Source organism: Hydra viridissima, unplaced genomic scaffold (assembly GCF_058129835.1).
Source record: "Hydra viridissima isolate aposymbiotic clone 2 unplaced genomic scaffold, HvirCarnegie_v1 scaffold_1, whole genome shotgun sequence".
Classification (NCBI taxonomy): Eukaryota; Metazoa; Cnidaria; class Hydrozoa; order Anthoathecata; family Hydridae; genus Hydra; species Hydra viridissima.
In genome coordinates this window covers 8,554,570-8,575,004 of record NW_028324300.1, presented here as the reverse complement: position 1 = coordinate 8,575,004, position 20,435 = coordinate 8,554,570, and the positions used below count along the sequence as shown (strand labels likewise).

Here is a 20,435-nt window from a genome sequence, read left to right as displayed (position 1 = left end):
CATTTTTCTCCACAAGAGGATTAAAAAAAAAAAAGTAGGAGGAAGGGCCTTTATATCTTTTAAAGATCAACATGCTATCACAGCGGAGAATTTAAGCAGAACTCCTGAATCAAAAAAAAAATTAACTTGTGCTACTCTTCTAACTGATAATTGTACAAGAGAAGTAGGCAGTGGACATATGGTCATTGCTGTGCTTACAAACTTCTAAAAGGGATTTAAGACTATAAGTCATTTTTCCAAAAATTTCAATATGGAAAAATTTTTTTTCATATTGAAATTTTTGCAACGAATTCAAAGTTTTCAATCTTAGGTTTATTATTGCTTATGTTGTTCATACACAATTTACCAATCTTGTACATTTAAAAATAGTCAACTAACTGCTATTAACTTTCATTTTAGTGTTGCAAATTTGGTTGCAAGTTACAAATACCTCGGTAATGTAGGGGAGACCGGGAATAGTTGGCTATAGTTTTAGTTTTTGAGCTCTGTGCATTTCAGGGTGAACTTTTTTGAGGATATCAAACTGCAGTTTAAAAGAATATGAATTTGACAAGCATGTTCAAGAGTCAAACATTATAAAAAAAAATAATTGGTGTCCCAAAAAAGGTCTCCAAAAAAGAAAAAAATATATGCCAACTTACCCCGGCTTGGGGTAAGTTGCCTATACTCTTAAGGTAAATTGGCACACCATATAAAAAGAGACAAGTTTAGCAACATTAAGCATCTATTTCAAGCGCATCTTTTTTATAAAAACTCTTGATAATTTTTACCCAACAATATTTTTTGACATTAACTTTTATTGCCCTTAAGTCGATCGAATAGACTTTTCTTCTGAAAAAATAGCATCATCAGCATTTTTTGTAACATTAAAATTTACAGGCCTGTCTACTTTTTTTTAGTAACTTCTCATGTCTGTAGATGTGTAGTGTTTAATAACACTACAGATCTACTGAAATGATAAATCCATCCCCGCGATCATTGTGCCTACTAACCCCAAAAGCTTTTTGCTCACAAAATGGCTTATAAATCCCTAAAAATGCGATATATTGAGAAACACAAAATGTGACTGATTAGAGTGAACTATACAATACTTACATCTATTCAAGTTTACTTGAAGCTAATGCTATTGCTTTTTAAAATTGAAAAAGTAATATAGTTACAAGAGTTACAAAATCAGTAAAAAACACCAAAGTTGCTATAATTTCTATGCGCATGCGCTTACAGCCTTGATACTACCCTGAAAGATGAATTAGTTAAGTAGGAAGGTTCCATGTGAATTTTGGAAATTTCTGGTGGAAAATTCTAAATTTAAATGCAGTGTGTCAACTTACCCTGTAGCCAACTAGCCTCGGTCTCCCCTACTTGATAGCGACTTACTTTTTCAAAAAACTGACTTGTTTTATAAGAAAACTAATAGACATAAATTTCTAATTAAAATATCTATTCTAACCACAAACACAGCAAAAGTAGTGTATTAAACTATGCTTTTGCCTCTGCTGACGTAGAATGGAAGCCTTCACATCATATCCATTTACTCACAAATAAAAAAACAATTTTGAGCCCATTATATTAAAGTCCTTTAAAAGTGATGTTTGAAGAAATGTAACAGTTGTTTTAAATTAAAACATAATACTTGAAAAAAATGAACCGCTCAGCTTCCCAGTGTATTAGCTTAATGATATTTATTCGAAAAAGTAGCAATAATTTTTTTCCACCCCAACAGTTGTTTCACTTTGAATCTTTCTGACGTTTCCGCGTTTGGGTATCATCAAATCTATTATGTTCCACCATGGGCTTTACTTTCTTTATGAACATGACAATTTTTTTCCCATCTGCGAATCATACAATTTACATACTCCGCTCCCCTTTTACACAGTAGTACAACCGTCTTATTTTAACACATTGAATACATTAAGGCTATACATGCATTAACAACTACATACATTAATACCTACACACATTAGCACCTACATACATGAACACCTACACACACGCTAATTGCATCTTGAAGACGTTATTCACAACACCATAATATAAAAGCATGGCGACGGCTCCATCTTGTGTGTTAGAAAAAATCTCTAATTCAGATTTTATGACAAGTTTGATAAGGAATTTAAAGACAAATGGAAAATAAAAAATGCATGGGAGGAAATTGGTCGTCTGTCAAACTTCTCTGCTAATCAAGCGGAAGAAAAGTATAACAGCATTCGAAGTAGTTATGGCTGAATACTTTTATAGAACATCGTGAAACAACATCGAATATTTATTCAACCTTTGATTCCAGATTAGAAACAAAGACTTTGGAGGAAAACGTTGAGGTGGTTTGTGAGCAAGTTGAAAATACTCATCATCCATTGAACAAGGAGCTAAATAATCATTTATCTGAAGATGTGACTGAAAAAAAACGATTATTAAGTGAATTGACAATTCATACTAATAACATAACGAAAAGAAAAAGAAAAAAATTAGATTCTGATGATTTACTTGACAAAACTTTAGTGAAAACATTAGAAATGATTAACTCCAATATTGAAAATCCGACTGAAGAAGAGCAGGATGAAGATTATTTATAAAACCATTAATTCCACAGCTAAAGCGATTAAACAACTATTCCAAAGCCTCGGCTAAAGTTCAAATACAAGCACTTCTTCTCAAATTAGAGTTTTCAGATAAAGATGAAACAATCGAGCCTCTCTGTTTAAACCTATTAATGTGAAAAAAAAATTGTAAATATTAAATTCTAGCTTATTATTTTGTTAAACCAACTGATTTGAAAAACTACACATTCTGTAAAATTCTTTGTAGTTGTAAAAAGAAGAACCTGATTTTGCAGGAGCCTCAATGCGTACATGTTTTCCATCAATAGATCCTATGCATTGTGGAAAGTTCCAATTCTGATTAAACTCTTTAATGATGTTTTGCCATTCTTTTATGTCATTTGGGGCTCTTAGAAATATTTTTTTGAGAACTTCCCATATAGCACAACAAGTTTATTCGATTATATTACAAACTGTAGCTCTGCCAACTCGAAAAAAAAAGGACTGAGTTTGTTGTGATTCTCCTGTAGCCAGGTATCGAATTGTAATAATTAATCTTTGCGAAGGACATATAGACTCTCTACTGGAGCAATACTTTTTCGTTAATGAAGATCCGATTAATGACAAAAGGTGTTCAAGTCTGTCAGGAGACATTCTTAAGTACCGATAAAAAAATTCCCTATCAAATAGCATCATTTCTTGCACCAAAGAACTAAACGCACCTTGCTGAACGCGATTTTTAAATAGTTCTCTGACCCAAACATACGCTTTCTTTTCTTTAAGCTTTCTCGACGTCTTAAAATTAAAAGTGTAACAAAAAGTCGATAATATAGAGTGAAATTTTTTTTTATGACAGCCATTTTTTGTTTGTTTACCGCACAACAAATCAAACGAATATTGCACCAATGTTGTACGATATTTCTACAACTATTGGAAACCAAGCTTAAATTAATTTTTTTTTTCTGCTACGGCAACACGGATTTTTTTTGTTGATCTTTTTTTCATATCAAACAATTTTATAACATCTTTTCCTGCAGCCTTGTTTATTTCGGTATTTCAAGGTAGAAAAATATCATCCTTATTTAATAACGTAAGTTAAACTTAGGACTTCTCTTAAAAATAATAAAAACCCATAGAAACCCTTGAATGATTTCTATAATGCTCAAAACTGAAATTTTCAAATTTTCAAAGTTAAAACATTCAAAACAAAACAATTGTTTAATATAAATCCATTATGATCTATGTTTTCAATATATCATTACTTGTCAAAACTTTTTAAAATATCCTAAACTTTTATAAAAACTACACCTGTAGGGTAGTAGAGGTAGGTTTGTCTGTACAAAGTACAAATCTTTGCTCTAATAGAAGTTGGCATTTATATTTTTAAAATTATATTTTTGTAACAATGTAAATATTTAAAATGATTTAATTTGACTAGCTTCATTAATTTTGTTGGTGTTTTATTATAACATAATTTCTTTTAGGTTTTATTCAAAATCATTGTTTTTTTGTTTTGTGAGATAAATCTGGGTAAGTTGAGACATAACTGTTTTTTATGGTAAACACACATGCAACCATTTATTTTGCTGAATGATTTCAACAAGTGTGATTTTTAGAAATATCTGATGATAAATTATTTAGTAATATCCCTAACATTTGCATGTAAATATGTATTCATATTCAAATATTAAAGTATGTGTGTATATGTTAAAAAATTTATAAAACTTTATATTTTTTTAGTTTTTTGTAAGTTCTCCAGGCGTGGTTTAAATTACTATTACTTTGAATCTCATGAGAAGCGGTTATATTGGACTGTAAATTCATCTAATCAATTATATATTCAGAATAATCCTTCAGAGAATGCATTTGAGATTGTCAAAGGACATTTATATACAACAAGAAATGTTACTTCAAAGATAAAAAGCTGTGTAAAATGGAGTAAAAATAAGTCTAACTTCAAATATTACCTAATAGTTGGTAAGTTACATGAATAACATTAAATATTGATTTTGAATAACTTCTGATAACCATTTTGAATAAAAAATCTAAATGATTAAAGATGTTTTATATTTTTTTAAGAAAATGACAAAGAAAAGGGATTTTGTGATCCAATTGGAAGTTTTTTGCCTAATAGTGTATGTTTTGATGAATTCACTCATCTTATTATACACAGTAATATTTGTAATGGGAAAGGTTACCAGTTGCTCTCATGTAAATTTCATCTTTTATTTTACAAAATGTTCAGTTTCAAATTTGTATAAGAAATTTTTTTATCTAGAAATTTGTTTTTAATAAAAATGTTTGTTAATGTTTAGTTCCAGTGTTTATATCAGAGAATAATATTTCCTCAGCAAGCCAAACAAAAGTTTCAAGCATATCTATTGCCAATCATAAAATAACTGCTACTCAATCAGTTTCTATGCTGAAAACTAAAACAGTAAATGACTTGGGGAGGGCAGTTGACACTTATAACTATGGTATGTATTTGTTAGTTTTTATACTGTTTAAGTTTTTCTTGTAATGTATAGCAAACAATAAATGATAGTTTAAATTAAGATTATTGTTTTTGAGTTTTCTTAAAAAAGGCGTTTACTCCTCTTGGTCGCAATGGTCAGAGTGCTCTTCCTCATGTAAAAGAGGTGTTCGTGTTAGGGAAAAAATATGCAACAGAAATATTTCTGACTCCAAAAGTTTAAATATTTTGTGCCTTAAAAGCCTCTTTGAAGAAAGCGAGTGCTTAAATCTTGAAAAATGCAATGCTTCAGGTTACTATTTGGCAAATGAACTTCAATCTTGCAATCAGTTTTGCCATTCAAAAGGTAACTAGTTAAAGCATCTCAAATTTTTTTTTTGTTTTTTTGCATAGATTTAATAAATAAATATTTTTCTCTTTTTAGGCATTCAGTGTTCTTCTGATTTAGAAACAGAAGATAGTTCACTAGTTTTTTCTAAAGTTCTCCTTAATTTTACAACTGCAAATGCAGAGTGGAAAAATGACTATGGTCCTTATTGCTTAAATCAAGTTTGCTCAGAGTTTAAAAATGTGCCTAAAATTAGTTCATGTAATTCTCAGCCTCCTACAAGCCTTCATCAGCGACTTTGTTACTGTAAGCATTTAGGTAATATGTTTTTGCATATAAAATTATATAATAAGAGGCATTCTTTGTATTTGTGCTTTGTATATAATGTGTAAAGACAAAAGGAAATGTGATAGACCTGCTTACAGAAATAAACTTTTTATTTATTTCTAAATTAAAAAAGTATTATCTCTATAGGCTTTTTCAAGAGAGAGATGTTAACAAAATTAGAAACAAATGTTTTTCTTATCACAAAAAAGTAAAGTTAAATAAATGAAACTAAAATTGATTAATGACAAACTGAAAAAAAAAAAACTAATATAATTGATAATCTAAATGAAAATGAATTTTAGGTTAAAGTAATCTCATCTTCAAATATGTTTATCATAATCCTATTGGCAAGATAAAAATTGAAGAAAGTTGCATATTTTTATTAGAAAGATACTTAAATATAAATACAACATTTGTGCATGCTTATATTGTATTTATACTCAGGGCCGCCGAGAGCGGGGGGCCAAAGGGACAGTTTGTCCCGGGCGGCAGATATTGATGGGGCGCCAGATGCCGAAGTAAAATAAAGATAGTTTTTTTTAATCTCAAAATGCCATAATTGAAATGTATATATTACAATTATGGCATCTTAATATTATAAAAAATCACTTTAGAGCCACCATGGGACAAGAGCGACTTTCAAATCTTATGATGTTGTCTATTGAAAATGATCTCGCGAAATCATTGTCATATGATAAAGTAATTTATAATTTTGCCTAGAAAAAAGCTCAAAATTTTAAATTAAATTAGGGATTGTTTATGCTGTGATTAGTTAGCAAAAAATAAAATAAAGTTAAAGTAGCTACAAAGGCATAATGTATTTTTTTGCTTCTATGCTAAGTATATATATGAAGCGAAATCTATAAGGGTGCCAAAAATAGTTTTGTCCCAGGCGGCTTAAAGGCTCTCGGCGGCCCTGTTTATACTTAAGTATCTTTCTAGTAAAAGGATAAATGTAGCTTTTCAAAATTAATTTCTGAAGTTAATTCAGATCAAAATAATCAGATAATTATTTACAGATCACATTTAAAACAGTCTGCAATCTGCTCCATCAATATTAGTTGTTGGTTTGGTTAGCATATCATCAGAGCAGGTTGTCTGTTACACAATTCTGAATTGTAATTCACAAGTTCTTACTTCTGAATTACAATTAAATGTGTGATAGACAACCATCTATTCATATTTAATTACAGTTATGGACAAAACCTGAAATAATTAACTAAACCATATATAGTTTTGATACACTGGAATTATACTGACATGTTAGTTTAAGTTCAAGTATTGTTTAATCTCCCTGAGTATTTTTGTTCCTAATATTTTGCTTAAAAGAATAGAAAAATGAATGTGTAACATTATTCTAGAATAAACAAATGAAATTAATTTTCCCTAGCAAACCTTTTCTTCAGTATTGCTTTATGTCTTTCACAAAAAGTTTTATTCTTGATAATTTTTTAGAAGAATTTTTTAGAAGAATTTAGCTTAACTGAATGGTCATCTTGGAAGGATTGCTCAGCTACTTGTAAAGGTTTTAAAAGAAGACAAAGATTTTGTAAAGATGAGTATTGTAAAGGAGAGAAAGAGCAAATAAGATCCTGTGGAGTTCAAAACTGTCCTGGTAAGTAACTTTCTTTTGCATATTTTTCTTTTTGTTTAGGTTTTTATAGAAAAAAATCTTTTAAAAGTAATTTTAAGTGATATTATAATAGTTGTATTTACAATTTGTTATATAAAGTTAAAAATAATTCTTCAATTCATCTTCATAACATTCAAACTTTCAAAAGTTTTTAATGGTAGTTTTTAAATGTCAGTTAGGTTATCTGTAAGGAAGTAGGCTTAATGCTTTATGTTCAATCGTATGTATATCTAAGATTTAATATTCAAAATTTATACAGAACAGAGACTTTCTCATGTCATAAGAAAGAATTAGCCATATGTTTTAAAATATGATTAAGAAAATTTTTTCTTTGTTAAATTAAAATCTCCATGTTTTTTGAAAATGTAATTTCTTCTAATTTTTCCAAATTGATTATATAGTGTCTTGGAAAACTGTTTTATGAAATCAAAATCAATTTTCTTTTATTGTGGATGAGATGAAGATTTTTGCTAGCAAGTCTTTCAAATATTGTTTAGCTATTCTTTTTAGAATAGCTCTGAATTCTTTGATTAGTTGACATTCAAGTTCGTTTAGTGGGTTATGCTTTTTTGTTGCAAATATGAATTCATTTCTGTTGGTTAACTGTTTACAGTAAAGTCTTCTTCTTCTTGCAGAGTTGAATACTATTCTTCTTTATCAATTTTTGCTTTAAAATGGTCAACCATAAGTTGTTTACCATTTAAATGATTTTCTAAATGATATCTGTAAAAACTTTTTTTGTCTTGCCCCCTTTTATATAAAAAAGCCATTCTTCAATGTTTTAAAAGTAAGGTTCACAAAATATAATAAAAAATTTTATAAAAGAATTAAATTAAAAGTCAAGTTATTTACGGTTATAATAGTTTACAAATATTAAATACCTGATGTTAGTTATTGAAGAAGTTTCATCAATTCAATAATAGTTAATCACTATAGTACCAGGTAATTTTTTTACTAAGATATACATTGTATATCTTAGTAAAAAAATTGTATATTATACAATGTATAAATCTGCCTTGTAACACAAAATAATGCTTTAAATCAAGTTGGTTTTTTTTTTTTTTTTTTTGTTTCAGTATATGTCTTAAAGAACTACTTTCATTTCAGTCTTTAAAATAAAGAGCTGTGTGCAGATTGTTTAAGTGATTAATTCCTAGTATTTTGTCTGGATTATCAACTTTTTAATGAATGCATTAAGAATTTTATAGGAAGGTCTAATAAAGAAACAAGATTGAAACATTTTGTTGGTTTCGCTATTAAAAGTGATCATTTACTAATACATTTGATAATGATAAAAGTATTATTTTATTTAATAATGTTATTTTAAAATTTAATTATTTTAATTAAAAAAGAACTAATTTTTTTAGTACATGGTGGTTTTTCTGAGTGGGGTGAATGGACACTGTGCAGCTTGTCATGCAATGGTGGAGAAAGAATTCGTACTCGGGCATGTAATAATCCTTTACCTCAGTTTAACGGGTTGCCATGTTTTGGTAATATGGTGGATAGTCAATCATGTAACCATCGGTTTTGTCCTAGTAAGTTTGATGTTCTTCTATAACTTTATGAACAGAAAAATATGTTTTGTATATTCATGCTATGTTATGAATATACAAAATGTATTTATACATTTTATTGCTCAAACATTTTTCATTTAGTTGATAGTGTTGTCTCTGAGTGGTCTCTTTGGTCTGGATGTAATAAACCATGCAATAAAGGTAAAATGATTCGTCAAAGGTTATGCAGACTGCCATTACATGGAGGAAAATCTTGTCCTAAAAATCTTCTTGAAACCATTAATTGTCATCCTCAGACATGCTCTGGTATGTTCTGTGATTAAATTATTTTTTGAAATTTTAAAATCAATTTGTACAAAACATTCACTCTCCATCTGAAAAATTCAGTTCTATTTCATAATAATATTTTTATTGTTGGATTTTATTTTTCTCACTTTAAATCATGAATTTATTTTTTAGCTTTGTTTTCAATGATTCACTTTAACTTGTTACTTTTTACAGATACTTTTGCAGATGTGGTATTACCATTAGAAATTGACTACATCCCTGATTTTGTTAATACTTCCAGCAAAGCTTTCTTTGAGTTGGAAAATTTCTTAAAGTTTCAGGTTTATTGTTATTAAAATTTGTTATAAATAAATAATTATATTGCATAATATACATTTTGTTATAACCAATAAAGTACATAGACATATAGAATTATATAAAATTTGTAAGATATATATGTAGTATGAATTTTATTAGAATGTGTTTAGATAACCAGCATTTACGATCTTGCCTTTACAAATTTAATTCTTGGCATAAAACTCTTGTCAGTTAAGTATGTTTTGAAAATAAATATTTTTTTTTACTTTGAACTTATAATCTACTTTACCTTAAAATGTATTTTTGTTTTTATTAAAAGTTTTAATTGTTAGTACAATATTGTAGGAATTGGAAAATTTTTGTATTATAACAATAAGACCATTTCACTGCGTTGTTTTGTATTAAATAATCATTAAATTTTTTCTTTTTTGTGATTAAACAAATTTATGGGGTACAAAGAAATTTTGAGGGATTTACAAAAGATGGCATAACTAGCATTAAATTGAATTGGACCATCATGTATTCATGTTGAAGTGACATTATTTTTTAAAAAATTAGTATGTGTCATGTTGCTGAAATGTAAATAATCTACTTTCTCTAAATATGTCAAAATTTGCGCCAACAAAACACAATTTGCAGGAAGCACAACTTTTTTGTTTTAATTTGAAAAAAAGTACAATCGATAGACTTTGATTGTTGTGTGAAGCACAAGCAATTTTAAACTGTCTCAATGCCATGGGTATGGTGCAAAAGCAAGGAAATCAGGTTCCATATGAACTCAAGTAAAGAATCATTTTTTTGCATTAAATTGAGATGGGAGACAAAAGTGCATCCACTACGACAACTCAAAATGCAGAAAATTTTCTGGTAAGCCCAGCAATCCATGTTATGCATCAGGTAGGATCAGGTTATGAGCTATATTATGAGCTACTCCAGCATAACAAAACCATCATTGGCTAATGTTACCAATAGATGCAATTGAGCTGAGAATTAAGCTCAAACACAAATATTGTTGCCAAAAAGACATGACAAAGTATCAATATACCAAAAAACATGATAAAGTAATCTTAAAGTACAACAATGCTTATCCACATGTTGCAAAAGTTGTCCAAGATACAATAGGATGCCCTATCCCACTTACTATATTCACCAGATATTTCTCCTTCTAACTACCACTTTTTTCTGGTTGATGATTCATGACCTGGCTGATCATTATTTTATTTCTTATGAAGAAGCCAAAATTGAGTCAATTCTTGGATCACCTTAAAAAGGCAAGAAGTTTTTTAAATTCAGAATCTCTATGCTGTCTAAAAAATTGGGAAAAAATGTAGCAAACAATTGAAAATGCTTTGAATGAAGTAAATTGTACCAATTTCTCTATATAAAGTTTCAAAGTTACAAAAAAAACTTTTCAAACTTATTTGTACCCCCAATAACTTTACCTTTAACAGCTGTTTAACTGCAAAAAAATTTTAATAGATTTTGATTGTTAAGAACTAAATCTGTTATGTAGTTGATCTTAAAATGGCTTTACATAGTGCATCAATTTTTTGTTTTCTCTGTACCCACATTAATTTTGTGCTTTCTCTGTTCTCTTTCTATGATTTAGAAGTAGCGGAGTTAGAATTATCATCAACTTTGCAAACTTTGATTCATATCAGTTAATCTTTTTGCAAGATAGTGTTGAAGTTGATTGTTTGTTTGGTAAACTTGTTTTCCTGGAACCAAAAGCATCTTATACATTAGGACCTAATTGTAATTTATCCTGCTTCTATTGTCTTTAACTTTTTGAGTTTATTAATCTTATTGTTAATCTTTTTTTTTTTTTTTTTTTTTGCATACAAGTGCAAAAGTAGATTTAAGTATAAAGTTACTCATGATTAAAAAGATTATGCCTTCATTATATAAGTTGTAAAAAATTTCTTGCTCTTTGCAGTGCCCAGGTTTCCTCCAACTAATGTTTATGTAGTCCCAATATCCTCTACTTCATTCAATATTACATGGGATCCAGTGTTACAGACTGGTGATGATAAATACAGTGTTAAAGGTTATATATATATATTTTCTTTTTTCAAAGTTAGTTGAATAAAAGTGACAAAAATAATGAAGAGAATAGTTGGTTCATAAACTATAATATATTTGTGTTTTTTAACAGGTTACATTGTGTTTTACAGAAGAAAACTAGATAGTGCTTCCCGCTATAGTGGTATTGGAAGTTTTTCAAATTCAGTTTGTTTGATTGGTCTGCAACCTGGTGAATATTACATCTTTAGAGTACTTGCTTATACAGAATTTGGAAATGGTATTGCTTCAGATCCTGTAATAATGTCTACACAAGAGAAATGTAATCTGAATTTTTAATTTTAGTATGAATTTTAAAAAATCTTTTATTTACTGATTTTATGGTTTGATTTAAAAAAATTTTCAATATTTATATATTTTTTGTACATTTCTTGTAGTACCTGATGCTTATGTTAAAAAAATAGAGGTTAATACTCTTGACCCTTTTTCTGTCATTGTTGCATGGATTGGTGCTCCTCTGTCTTCTATGAATGGTATTCCGAATGGATATAATATCTCATATTACTCAGGCAATATTTATCAGAATTTTTTGATTGTATCTTTTTCAACTCGAAGTTTAATTCTTGAAAATTTGGTTCCAGCATCTTTATATGTAGTTAGCATATGTGCTTTTAACAAGATTGGTTTAGGGCCATGCCAAAAAAAAAGCTTTAAAACTCTAACTGCTGGTGAGTTCTCTATAAACTATATAATAAATGACTTTTTTTTGAACCACACTCTGTGTATATATATTTATACACAAATATATGGTGTTAGTATCTATATGATGTTAGTATCAAATGTTATTTAATCCAGGTGAAAATTAGCATGTGAATTTCCTTTCTGATATGTAACATTAGTAAAGAGTATGCATAACAAAATGTAACAAAATACAAATATGAAAACTTTGTATAAATATTTATAAATGTGTGTATGTATGTATATGCATTCTTAAAACAACCCATAAAAGTTTAGAATACTATCAATGTGTATGATTTGTTGTTTAAAAAATAAAGATACTTTTGAACCTTATTAAGTTAAGAAAAAACTGAATTAAGGAAATTTTACTTAGTGGTGTTTGAGACTACCTTTATTTTTTTAAACTTACATCTTACTGTCACGTCAACTAAGTCACATCAATACTGATATCATAGAACTACTTAAAAAGTTGTTACCAAATTTCAATTAATGGTATTTTTTTACTTCTTCTACTTGAACAACTTCTATCTTATTTCCAGCACCTTCTGAAGCACCTTTAAACTTAAGTGTTGATCAGTTAAAATCCCATGACACATTGCTCTTGCATTGGAAGCACCCTCCTTTAAACAAAGTTTATGCCGATTTGATTGCATTTCAAATTATTTATAAAAAGATTGCCAGCGGAGCTCAAAAATTGTATGATCAAGAGAGCAAAATGGTTAAAGTACATCCAAGTGTAACAGATCATAAGTTAACACTTCTTGAAGCTTATACTACATATCTTATAGAAGTGAAAGTTGAAACAGCTGCTGGAGTTGGTCCTCCGGCTGTGATAAGTGCTGGTAAAAGTTTTAAATTCTTTTTGTTTAGATACAATACATTTTTAAAAAAATCTTGTATAGTATTTTATATCAGTTACATGTATTATTAGATACTTGTCGATGCCCTGAAAGAGTTTCAAGTAATTTTTTTATGCTGTATCCTTATGTGAGTATGAGTAAAAAAAATTCTCTAGTTGGAGTTTTTCCTCAAATTCTTGATGAAATGATTAATTATGCATGTGGAGAGTGTTACCGACCATCAGGTATTTATAGTTCATCAATGGAACAATTTCGAAACAGCCATGGAACATTAGCAAAAAAGAGCAGCATTACAAAAGTGATGAGTGAAATAAATTCTTTTACTGATATTTCATTTCCTATCCATGGCCAAGTTGATTTGCAACATATTATGGGTTATCCTTATATTCCTTTATTGCAACACCCTGGTGTAGTCATGATAACAAAGCAGCCATCCATAAATAAAGTAGTTTTTAATGTGGTGAAGATGATTTTTAGAATTTGGCCTTTGCTTATTTGTAATATCTTGTTGATTCTGTTGACCGGAGCTTTGTTATGGTATATTGTGAGTAGTTAATTTATAAGAACTTAAAACTGAACATAAATATTTTTATTTTGGTTTTTTATACTTTACAATCATGATATGATTTTACTTTTAAAATATGAAATGTTTAAAGCTTGTAAATTTGATTTCATTTACATTGTATTAAAAAGTCATAATGACTGGTTTTGAATTTTTTTATTTTACTTAAAAAATTTTAAACATTGATTTCATCCAGAAAATATCAAAACCACCTGCATCTGGTTTTTTACTAAGTCAAATTGTACCAAGCTGCTAGATTTTTGCTATTTAGCTCATGAACATTGTGCTGAGGAGTCATTACTTTCAAGGACACCAATAGTCAGAAGGTGTCAGACCTAGTAGTAAAGTCATATATCTGCTGGTCAGAAGCTCTTTCAGTTGCTTTTTAATTACATTAAACAAACTTAATTTTATTAGATTTAATGCTATCTTGCTGACAAACTTAGTTGCCATCTGAGTAGTTTGAGTTGATCCAAGGCCATAAAAATTTTTTCTAAGACATCAAGCTAAGATTTTTGGATTAACCTTGAGGCCAACATCTCAAAAATAGAGCCATTTATGCATGAGACAGTAAGAGTGTGGATTAGATAATAAACTTTTCATCTTAGGCAATCTTGGCTGTTACTCCATGGCTTTTGAGAATAACACAAAATCTTTTTACAAAGTTTAAATATTTTGTTCTTTTCTATGATTATCATATGTTAAGTCAAGTTTTCTAAGTTGGTATTAAATGTTCTTTCATTTCTGCACTAAATGAATTGGCAATTTCTTTACACTTTTATACTTTCTTTTTATTTATAATTTATACTTTCTACATTTATAAGCTTTATAGAAGAACATTTCTTTACTTTAAATGAATAGAATCAAATTTACTTTCAAAATTAATTTAATGTACAAACTCTTTAGTAATTTGAATAGAAGTCTGAAATTTTAGTTCACTTAATTGAAAGTATTGAAATTATGATTTATTACATAACTTAAAACAAGCAAAGACAGTTATAATTAATTTTAAATTTTCTACAGGATTTATTTGCAAGAACAAAATCTTTTGCTACCTCCTTTTTGAATGGATTTAGTGATGCTGTCTACTTTACATGGGTCACTCAGACAACAGTTGGGTGCGATGTTTATTTAAATTTAAATACATTTAAAGATGTTTCAGCTTTAAGCATATTGTTAAAATTTTTTTTTAGTTATGGGGACTACGTTTCCTTGATGTATTTGTCAAGGGTTCTAATAGCTGTTTGGATGATTGTTGGCATTGCTTTATCTTCACTTATTGTTAGTTCTATTGTGGCTGCATTGGCTTCAGTATATTCAGCAGCTACTGTAGGAATATATGACGAGGAGGTAATTTAGTGTATAGTCTATCTTTTTATAATAATCATATTTTTAAGATAAGTTTTTGGAATAGCAGTTGTGTTGATATAGAAATTTTCTAATGCAAGCTTAACGCAGCCTAAAACAAGACGGTTTTCCTTTTTGTAGTTATTACACATTTATACCATTAAGAGCTAATTAAAAAATTAATTTTTTCTAGAAGCCTACATTTTTTTCAACTTAGCAACAAAAAATATTCCATACTTTATTTGAATAGATTAAGTACGCAATAACTTGTGTTGTTATAAATTTTCATGTTATTAATGAATACTTAATGAACAAATAACGATTAGTTTTTATTGGTGATTTTTTATATTCAGATTGGAGCATTAAATGGGTCTTATGAACAAAGGTTAGGACTTCAACTAAACGGAAAAGTCAACTCAAGTAAGTCTCACGTGTTCATTTCGATTTACGACCTTTTTTTACTAATTCAAGTATATCTTACGTGTTCTTTTCGATTCACGATCTTTTTTATAAGTTCAAATAAATCTCATATTTTTTTCGATTCACGATCTTTTTTATAAGTTCAAATAAATCTCATATTTTTTTCGATTCTCGATCTTGTTTATAAATACTCATGCTTGGGAACTTGTGGTTCTTTCCCAATTTATATTTTTTCAAGTTTCTGAACACAAATAAACGTTCTGATGGATTAACAAAAATGTTAAGAACGTTTCGTCAATCCATCAGAACATCAGAAATCTCTGCTCTCATTCTCCTAAACGATAATTTTTATTATTCAATGTTTGTTCGCGGTAATTCAGACTTTTATTATTTTTTCATATAATTGTTTCATATCTTACATTTCTGATAATTAACCGAACGTATTGACATACATGTTTTTTGCATGTATAATTTTTTTCCTCTAGAAAAACAATACAATACTATCGATGAACTCTTCGCTGCTCTGATTGATGAGGACGTAAAAGGAGTCTTATTGGACGCATATACTGCTACAGCGGCAAAAATGTTTTTCTCTAATTCTCTCATACAACCAACAAAGTTTATCAAAGTTAAAAGAACGTACGGCTTCGTGCTTTCGGGTAATCTTGTGAACTCAGTTACTGCAATAAAAGACTTTATTACGATTAAACAAAATACAGTTCTCACGATTTTAGCGAGAAGTACGTCAAAAATGCAGGTACATGAAATTTATTATTATTTTTTTTGGCGAAAATTTTTTTTTAATTTACTTGTATGTTTTATAAAGCTCGAATGCAGAGAATATTTATTTTAAAAAAAGGAGGTAAAATTACCGCGGCCGATATCTTTATTTGATCCTGGCAACATTTTGCTACGAGTAACGTTAAAGTCACTATTTTCCACGTTGTTGCTCTGCTGCTTTACGGGTTTTCTAATCTCATGTTATCGCAAAAGAAAGAAGAAAAATGTCGCGTTCAGAAACGAGGAAGGTATTTTTTAACATGTTTAGTATGTTTCTAAGCTGGGAAACCATAACGCTTCAATTATTTTTGCTTGTTTAATATCCATATTTAACCCTTATATCTTATCTCTTTTTAAGATTGGAAAAATCAGCTCAATGGAATGAACAAATTTCTTGATGAGTTTGTAGCAGATACAAATAGACAAGCGGAGGAAATCGATATAAAGTATGTAAATCAACGGGCAAAACTATTGCAGTTGATTAATTAAAATAGTAACAACAGCGACACGTCAGCAGGAACTTTTTATAGAATGTAAATCAGGTTGATTTTTGAATAAATTGTATACTCTCGACCTATGTGCTTTGTTACAAGTGTTTTATACACTCTTTATTGGATAATGTTGAAATTTTATGACAAATATTAACTTTGTTTTCACTTTTTAAAATTTTGTTTTTTTAAATTTTTTTTTAAGGTAAATAATTTTTATCAAAGGATATTGCTAAGTAGTTAAAGGTAACTAGTTAAGAAAAAAAAAAAAAAAAAATTTTGAACCAAAATAATGACTTTAAACAAAATTGTAGCGATGTTAACCATAATGGAGATAGTACAATTATTTATCAATCGCGTCATCAACTGAGGCGTTTAGCAAATCATCGTCAGTCAAGTCAGTGGGCGTAAAAATTATGTGAACAGACAAACGAGTCTACACCAAACATTACACAAACCTTACAAGAGGAGACATTCTAATGCACACTAAACAATTAGAGGTGACATACTAATTCACACTAAACTGATCGTAATCACAAAAATATAAACCCACACACTTAGGTAAAGACATCACAAATGCCACCCTCACAACAGCATAGTTAACTTTGATCATTTAGAATCTTGTATGTTTTAGAATAATTTAAGCTTAATTTTATATAGCTAGATATTCTTAATACTTTTAGAAATAACGCTAAAGATAATATAGAAATTGAGATCATTTACTTAACTACTTTAGTACATGCATAACTAGAGATATAGTAAATAATACAAAATATCAACTAGTTTTGTAGCTACCTAAAGCAAAATGGTATCTACTATATTGCTGTAGACTTCTAGTTTATGAATATTACAGAATTTTCTATTTTTATGTTTAACAACAGAAATATATACAGTTAAGCATAAATAACTTATACATAAAATTAATGTAAATACAATAAAGAAAAAAATAATTTGTCACAGTTTTAAAGAATTTAGCAAAGCCAATTTATGGCAAACCGCAAGAATAACTAAGTATTTAATTTTAACATAACATGATTTATCAGCTATATATAAAATAATTTTTATTATTTTATATATAGCTGATAAATCATGTTATGTTAAAACAAAAACATGAAATATCTGGCCGCATTTTGCAAGATAATTATAAATTTGAATAACTTTTTAAAAGGTTTTGCATTATCAAATGAATTATAGAAAAGCTTATTAGAAAATACACCTACTAAAAAATAATGCATAGTGGAATATATATTATGGAGCTTATAGAGTAGTCGAGGCAAAAAATGGCTATATATCGGAAAAAATACTCAAAAAATACACAAAATTAAGCCTGGTGAATGAAGGACCAAGGAATTGAATGAAACCAGATCTTGACAAAAAATCTTATTTAAGCTTTTTTTTATTTCGCTATACTTTTTGTAGTCATTTTAAAATTATCCTTACAGGTCTATTTTATTATTGATTGAACTTTGTTTCCACGAAAAACGTTCCCAAATTTACAAATGTTTATCTTGGAAAAATGATGGAAATCTGTTCGTGCCGACAACTAATTTCTTTTACCTTGGTGTAATTTGTTTAGTAATTTGTCACCGCGTGAAGTAGGTATTTTATTCTGAACAGTCTTGTTAAACAAATGCTATAAAAGTTTAAAGTAATACCACGTGATCAGAGCTTCTGTTTAAAAACTGTGGGCAGCCATTTTCATAGATTTTTTGTTGACAGGTAAAAATTTAGGAGTTTATCGGAAACTCGCACGGCTCGCTGATTTCTGGATCTCTTATAGGTCCATGGTTATTCTTAGTATTTGTTAAGACTATTAGTTATTTTTTGAAAATAATCCATTTAAATTAATACATTCCATCTTTAGTATCGAAATTCACAGGTTTATCTGATAAATGGCTATGTAAAAAAAGCTATGTTTTTATTGATAGTTAATTACAAAACTAAACTTAAATAGGAGAAGAAGGTTTGTTTTTGATATTTTATAACGGAATTCAAAATTAAAGTTAATAAATCAATAAATAAAAGCTTAAAAAAATGTTTAAGTTTTTTTTACGGTCTGAAATCACGAGATTCGTGTGACCTTGGTAACTTTTAATGGGTGAATGTTATTAAAAAAAACTTAAGCAAGAACTTACAAATTAAAATCGATCGAAAAATTCCATTCCAATTAGACATCACATTCATATGATGTGGTTATCTCATTAGATATGATGTGGTTATCTCATTAGATATGAATGTAATCGCCATAAACAAGTTTAGGTGAGATTTGAAAGAAAAATGACGAAATCTAAATTTTCAGAATATGCTCAGTAAGAAAATTTAATAACGATTGGTAATATTTAAATGTTTTATTAAGAATACAGAGAAAAATTTAATTCGACTAAAATGTTTAAGAAAAGTCATCACAAAATTTGCCGGTAACAACTGATGGTCTCAAATAAGTAAAACCAATATATCGGTTATTAGTAAGCGTTGATTATATTTATAAATCTTAAATATATAAAAAAGATAATTAAAAAAACTAATTAAACATTTTTTTGACAAAGAACTGTCATTATTACCCAGGTAATATTATTAACCAGGTAATATTCAGGTCAGATGATGCATAGAAATACAAAATCTTATCTGCAGTTACAGAGACCGCCATTTGTTTCTCTGGTTGGAAAAATATCTTCACGATTTATCAAATCATTTAATATTTTTTAAACACAACAATTTTAAGTAGCTTGATAAAAATTCTCGAACCAAAGAAATAGTGCCAAAAAAAAATGCTCTTGAAGAAATTTTATATGTACATCCCGCTACTCGCCACAATTCAATAATCTCCGTTTTTTTTTTCTGTTTTTTTTTTTGTAATCAAGAGCAAATTTTACCAATTGGCAAAGATAAGATAATTAATATAGTAGATTCGTTTATTAACTTCTATGATAAAACTGAAATTCACAAAAATTGTTGTAAATTCGATCTTAAAGTATTCTTTTATAATTTATCACGAAGATTTTACAAGTTCTCTGTATCTTTAAAACGAGTGATGACATCCTAAATATCATTAAATTTACAAACACGTGGTTAAATTGTCTTTTAAACTGGGAACAATCTTCTCCGCATTGTTAATTTTTGCAACTGTTGCAAATGAGCACTCGATAGTTAGGGCTACCATATGAAATTTTGGAAAAATCAGGACATCATGTCTTTTTTAACCTGTCAAATCAGGACAAATATAAATAAGCAGAAAGTCTAAATCAGCACAAAAGCTCGTCACACTAAAAGTGAAAATGACAAAAAATACAACATTAAAAACCAGCTTTATTTTACATTTTTCTAATGACTACAAGAATTATTTCTTTTCTTTGCTTTTAAACCAGTCATATTTTTCACTAGAGTGTACTTTTTTAATCTCCGCATCTAACTTTTTCACCACTTTCATAAACTTTCTTCAGAAAAAGAAATTCATTCTTCAGAGTTTCATTAAAATGGCACTTTCTTTTCGACATTTTGACTTTAATAAGGGATTTTTTTTTACTTTAAGTTAAAGTAAAAATTTAACACTAAAAAACCCTCTGTCACGAAGTAGAAACTTCGTAAAAGTGGAAAGTACCAAACCAGCAAAAACAAAAGTAAAGTACTGCCTTATCATGTCTGCTACCACTGCCATTTCTGCCAGCACTGCCTAAAATTGCAAGAAAATAGTAAAAGTTGAAAGGAGAAGTTGGAGTTTTTCACTTTGCTTTATTTTTTAGTTTTTGTCAAAATGATATTTTTTTCTTTTTTGTTATGGTTTTTTAAAATCAGGACATTTAGGCACCTGATCAGGACAG

General features: G+C 28.5%; 2 protein-coding genes across 2 annotated transcripts; one reads left to right on the top strand and one right to left on the bottom strand.

Moving 5' to 3' along the window:
- Positions 1 to 2,756: 2,756 nt before the first annotated feature.
- Positions 2,757 to 3,191, bottom strand: LOC149893219 (uncharacterized). The gene is made up of 2 exons (XM_090094048.1): positions 3,043 to 3,191; positions 2,757 to 2,946 (listed from the first exon to the last, which is right to left on the bottom strand). Exons 1-2 carry the CDS (start codon positions 3,189 to 3,191, stop codon positions 2,757 to 2,759), a joined length of 339 nt encoding a protein of 112 aa, XP_089950174.1.
- A 298-nt stretch (positions 3,192 to 3,489) lies between these two features.
- Positions 3,490 to 16,702, top strand: LOC145187529 (uncharacterized; the record flags this gene model as incomplete). The annotated part of the gene is made up of 24 exons (XM_090089114.1): positions 3,490 to 3,627; positions 4,022 to 4,067; positions 4,278 to 4,514; positions 4,617 to 4,748; positions 4,853 to 5,014; positions 5,123 to 5,356; positions 5,435 to 5,656; positions 7,134 to 7,280; positions 8,666 to 8,836; positions 8,957 to 9,121; positions 9,317 to 9,423; positions 9,571 to 9,635; positions 11,010 to 11,155; positions 11,337 to 11,447; positions 11,556 to 11,744; positions 11,860 to 12,150; positions 12,700 to 13,002; positions 13,092 to 13,564; positions 14,606 to 14,700; positions 14,776 to 14,932; positions 15,283 to 15,349; positions 15,835 to 16,106; positions 16,209 to 16,377; positions 16,488 to 16,702. Coding segments are annotated over 24 exons (4,230 nt in total), but the record flags the coding sequence as incomplete, so codon positions are not given.
- Between the last annotated feature and the right edge of the window lie 3,733 nt (positions 16,703 to 20,435).

Coding starts and splice junctions, on each gene's coding strand:
- LOC149893219 (XM_090094048.1), bottom strand. CDS start 3,191: ATGTCTCCTGACAGACTTGAACACCTTTTGTCATTAATCGGATCTTCA. Junction 2,947..3,042: donor GGAGAATCACAACAAACTCA/GTCCTTTTTTTT, acceptor AATATTTCTAAG/AGCCCCAAATGACATAAAAG.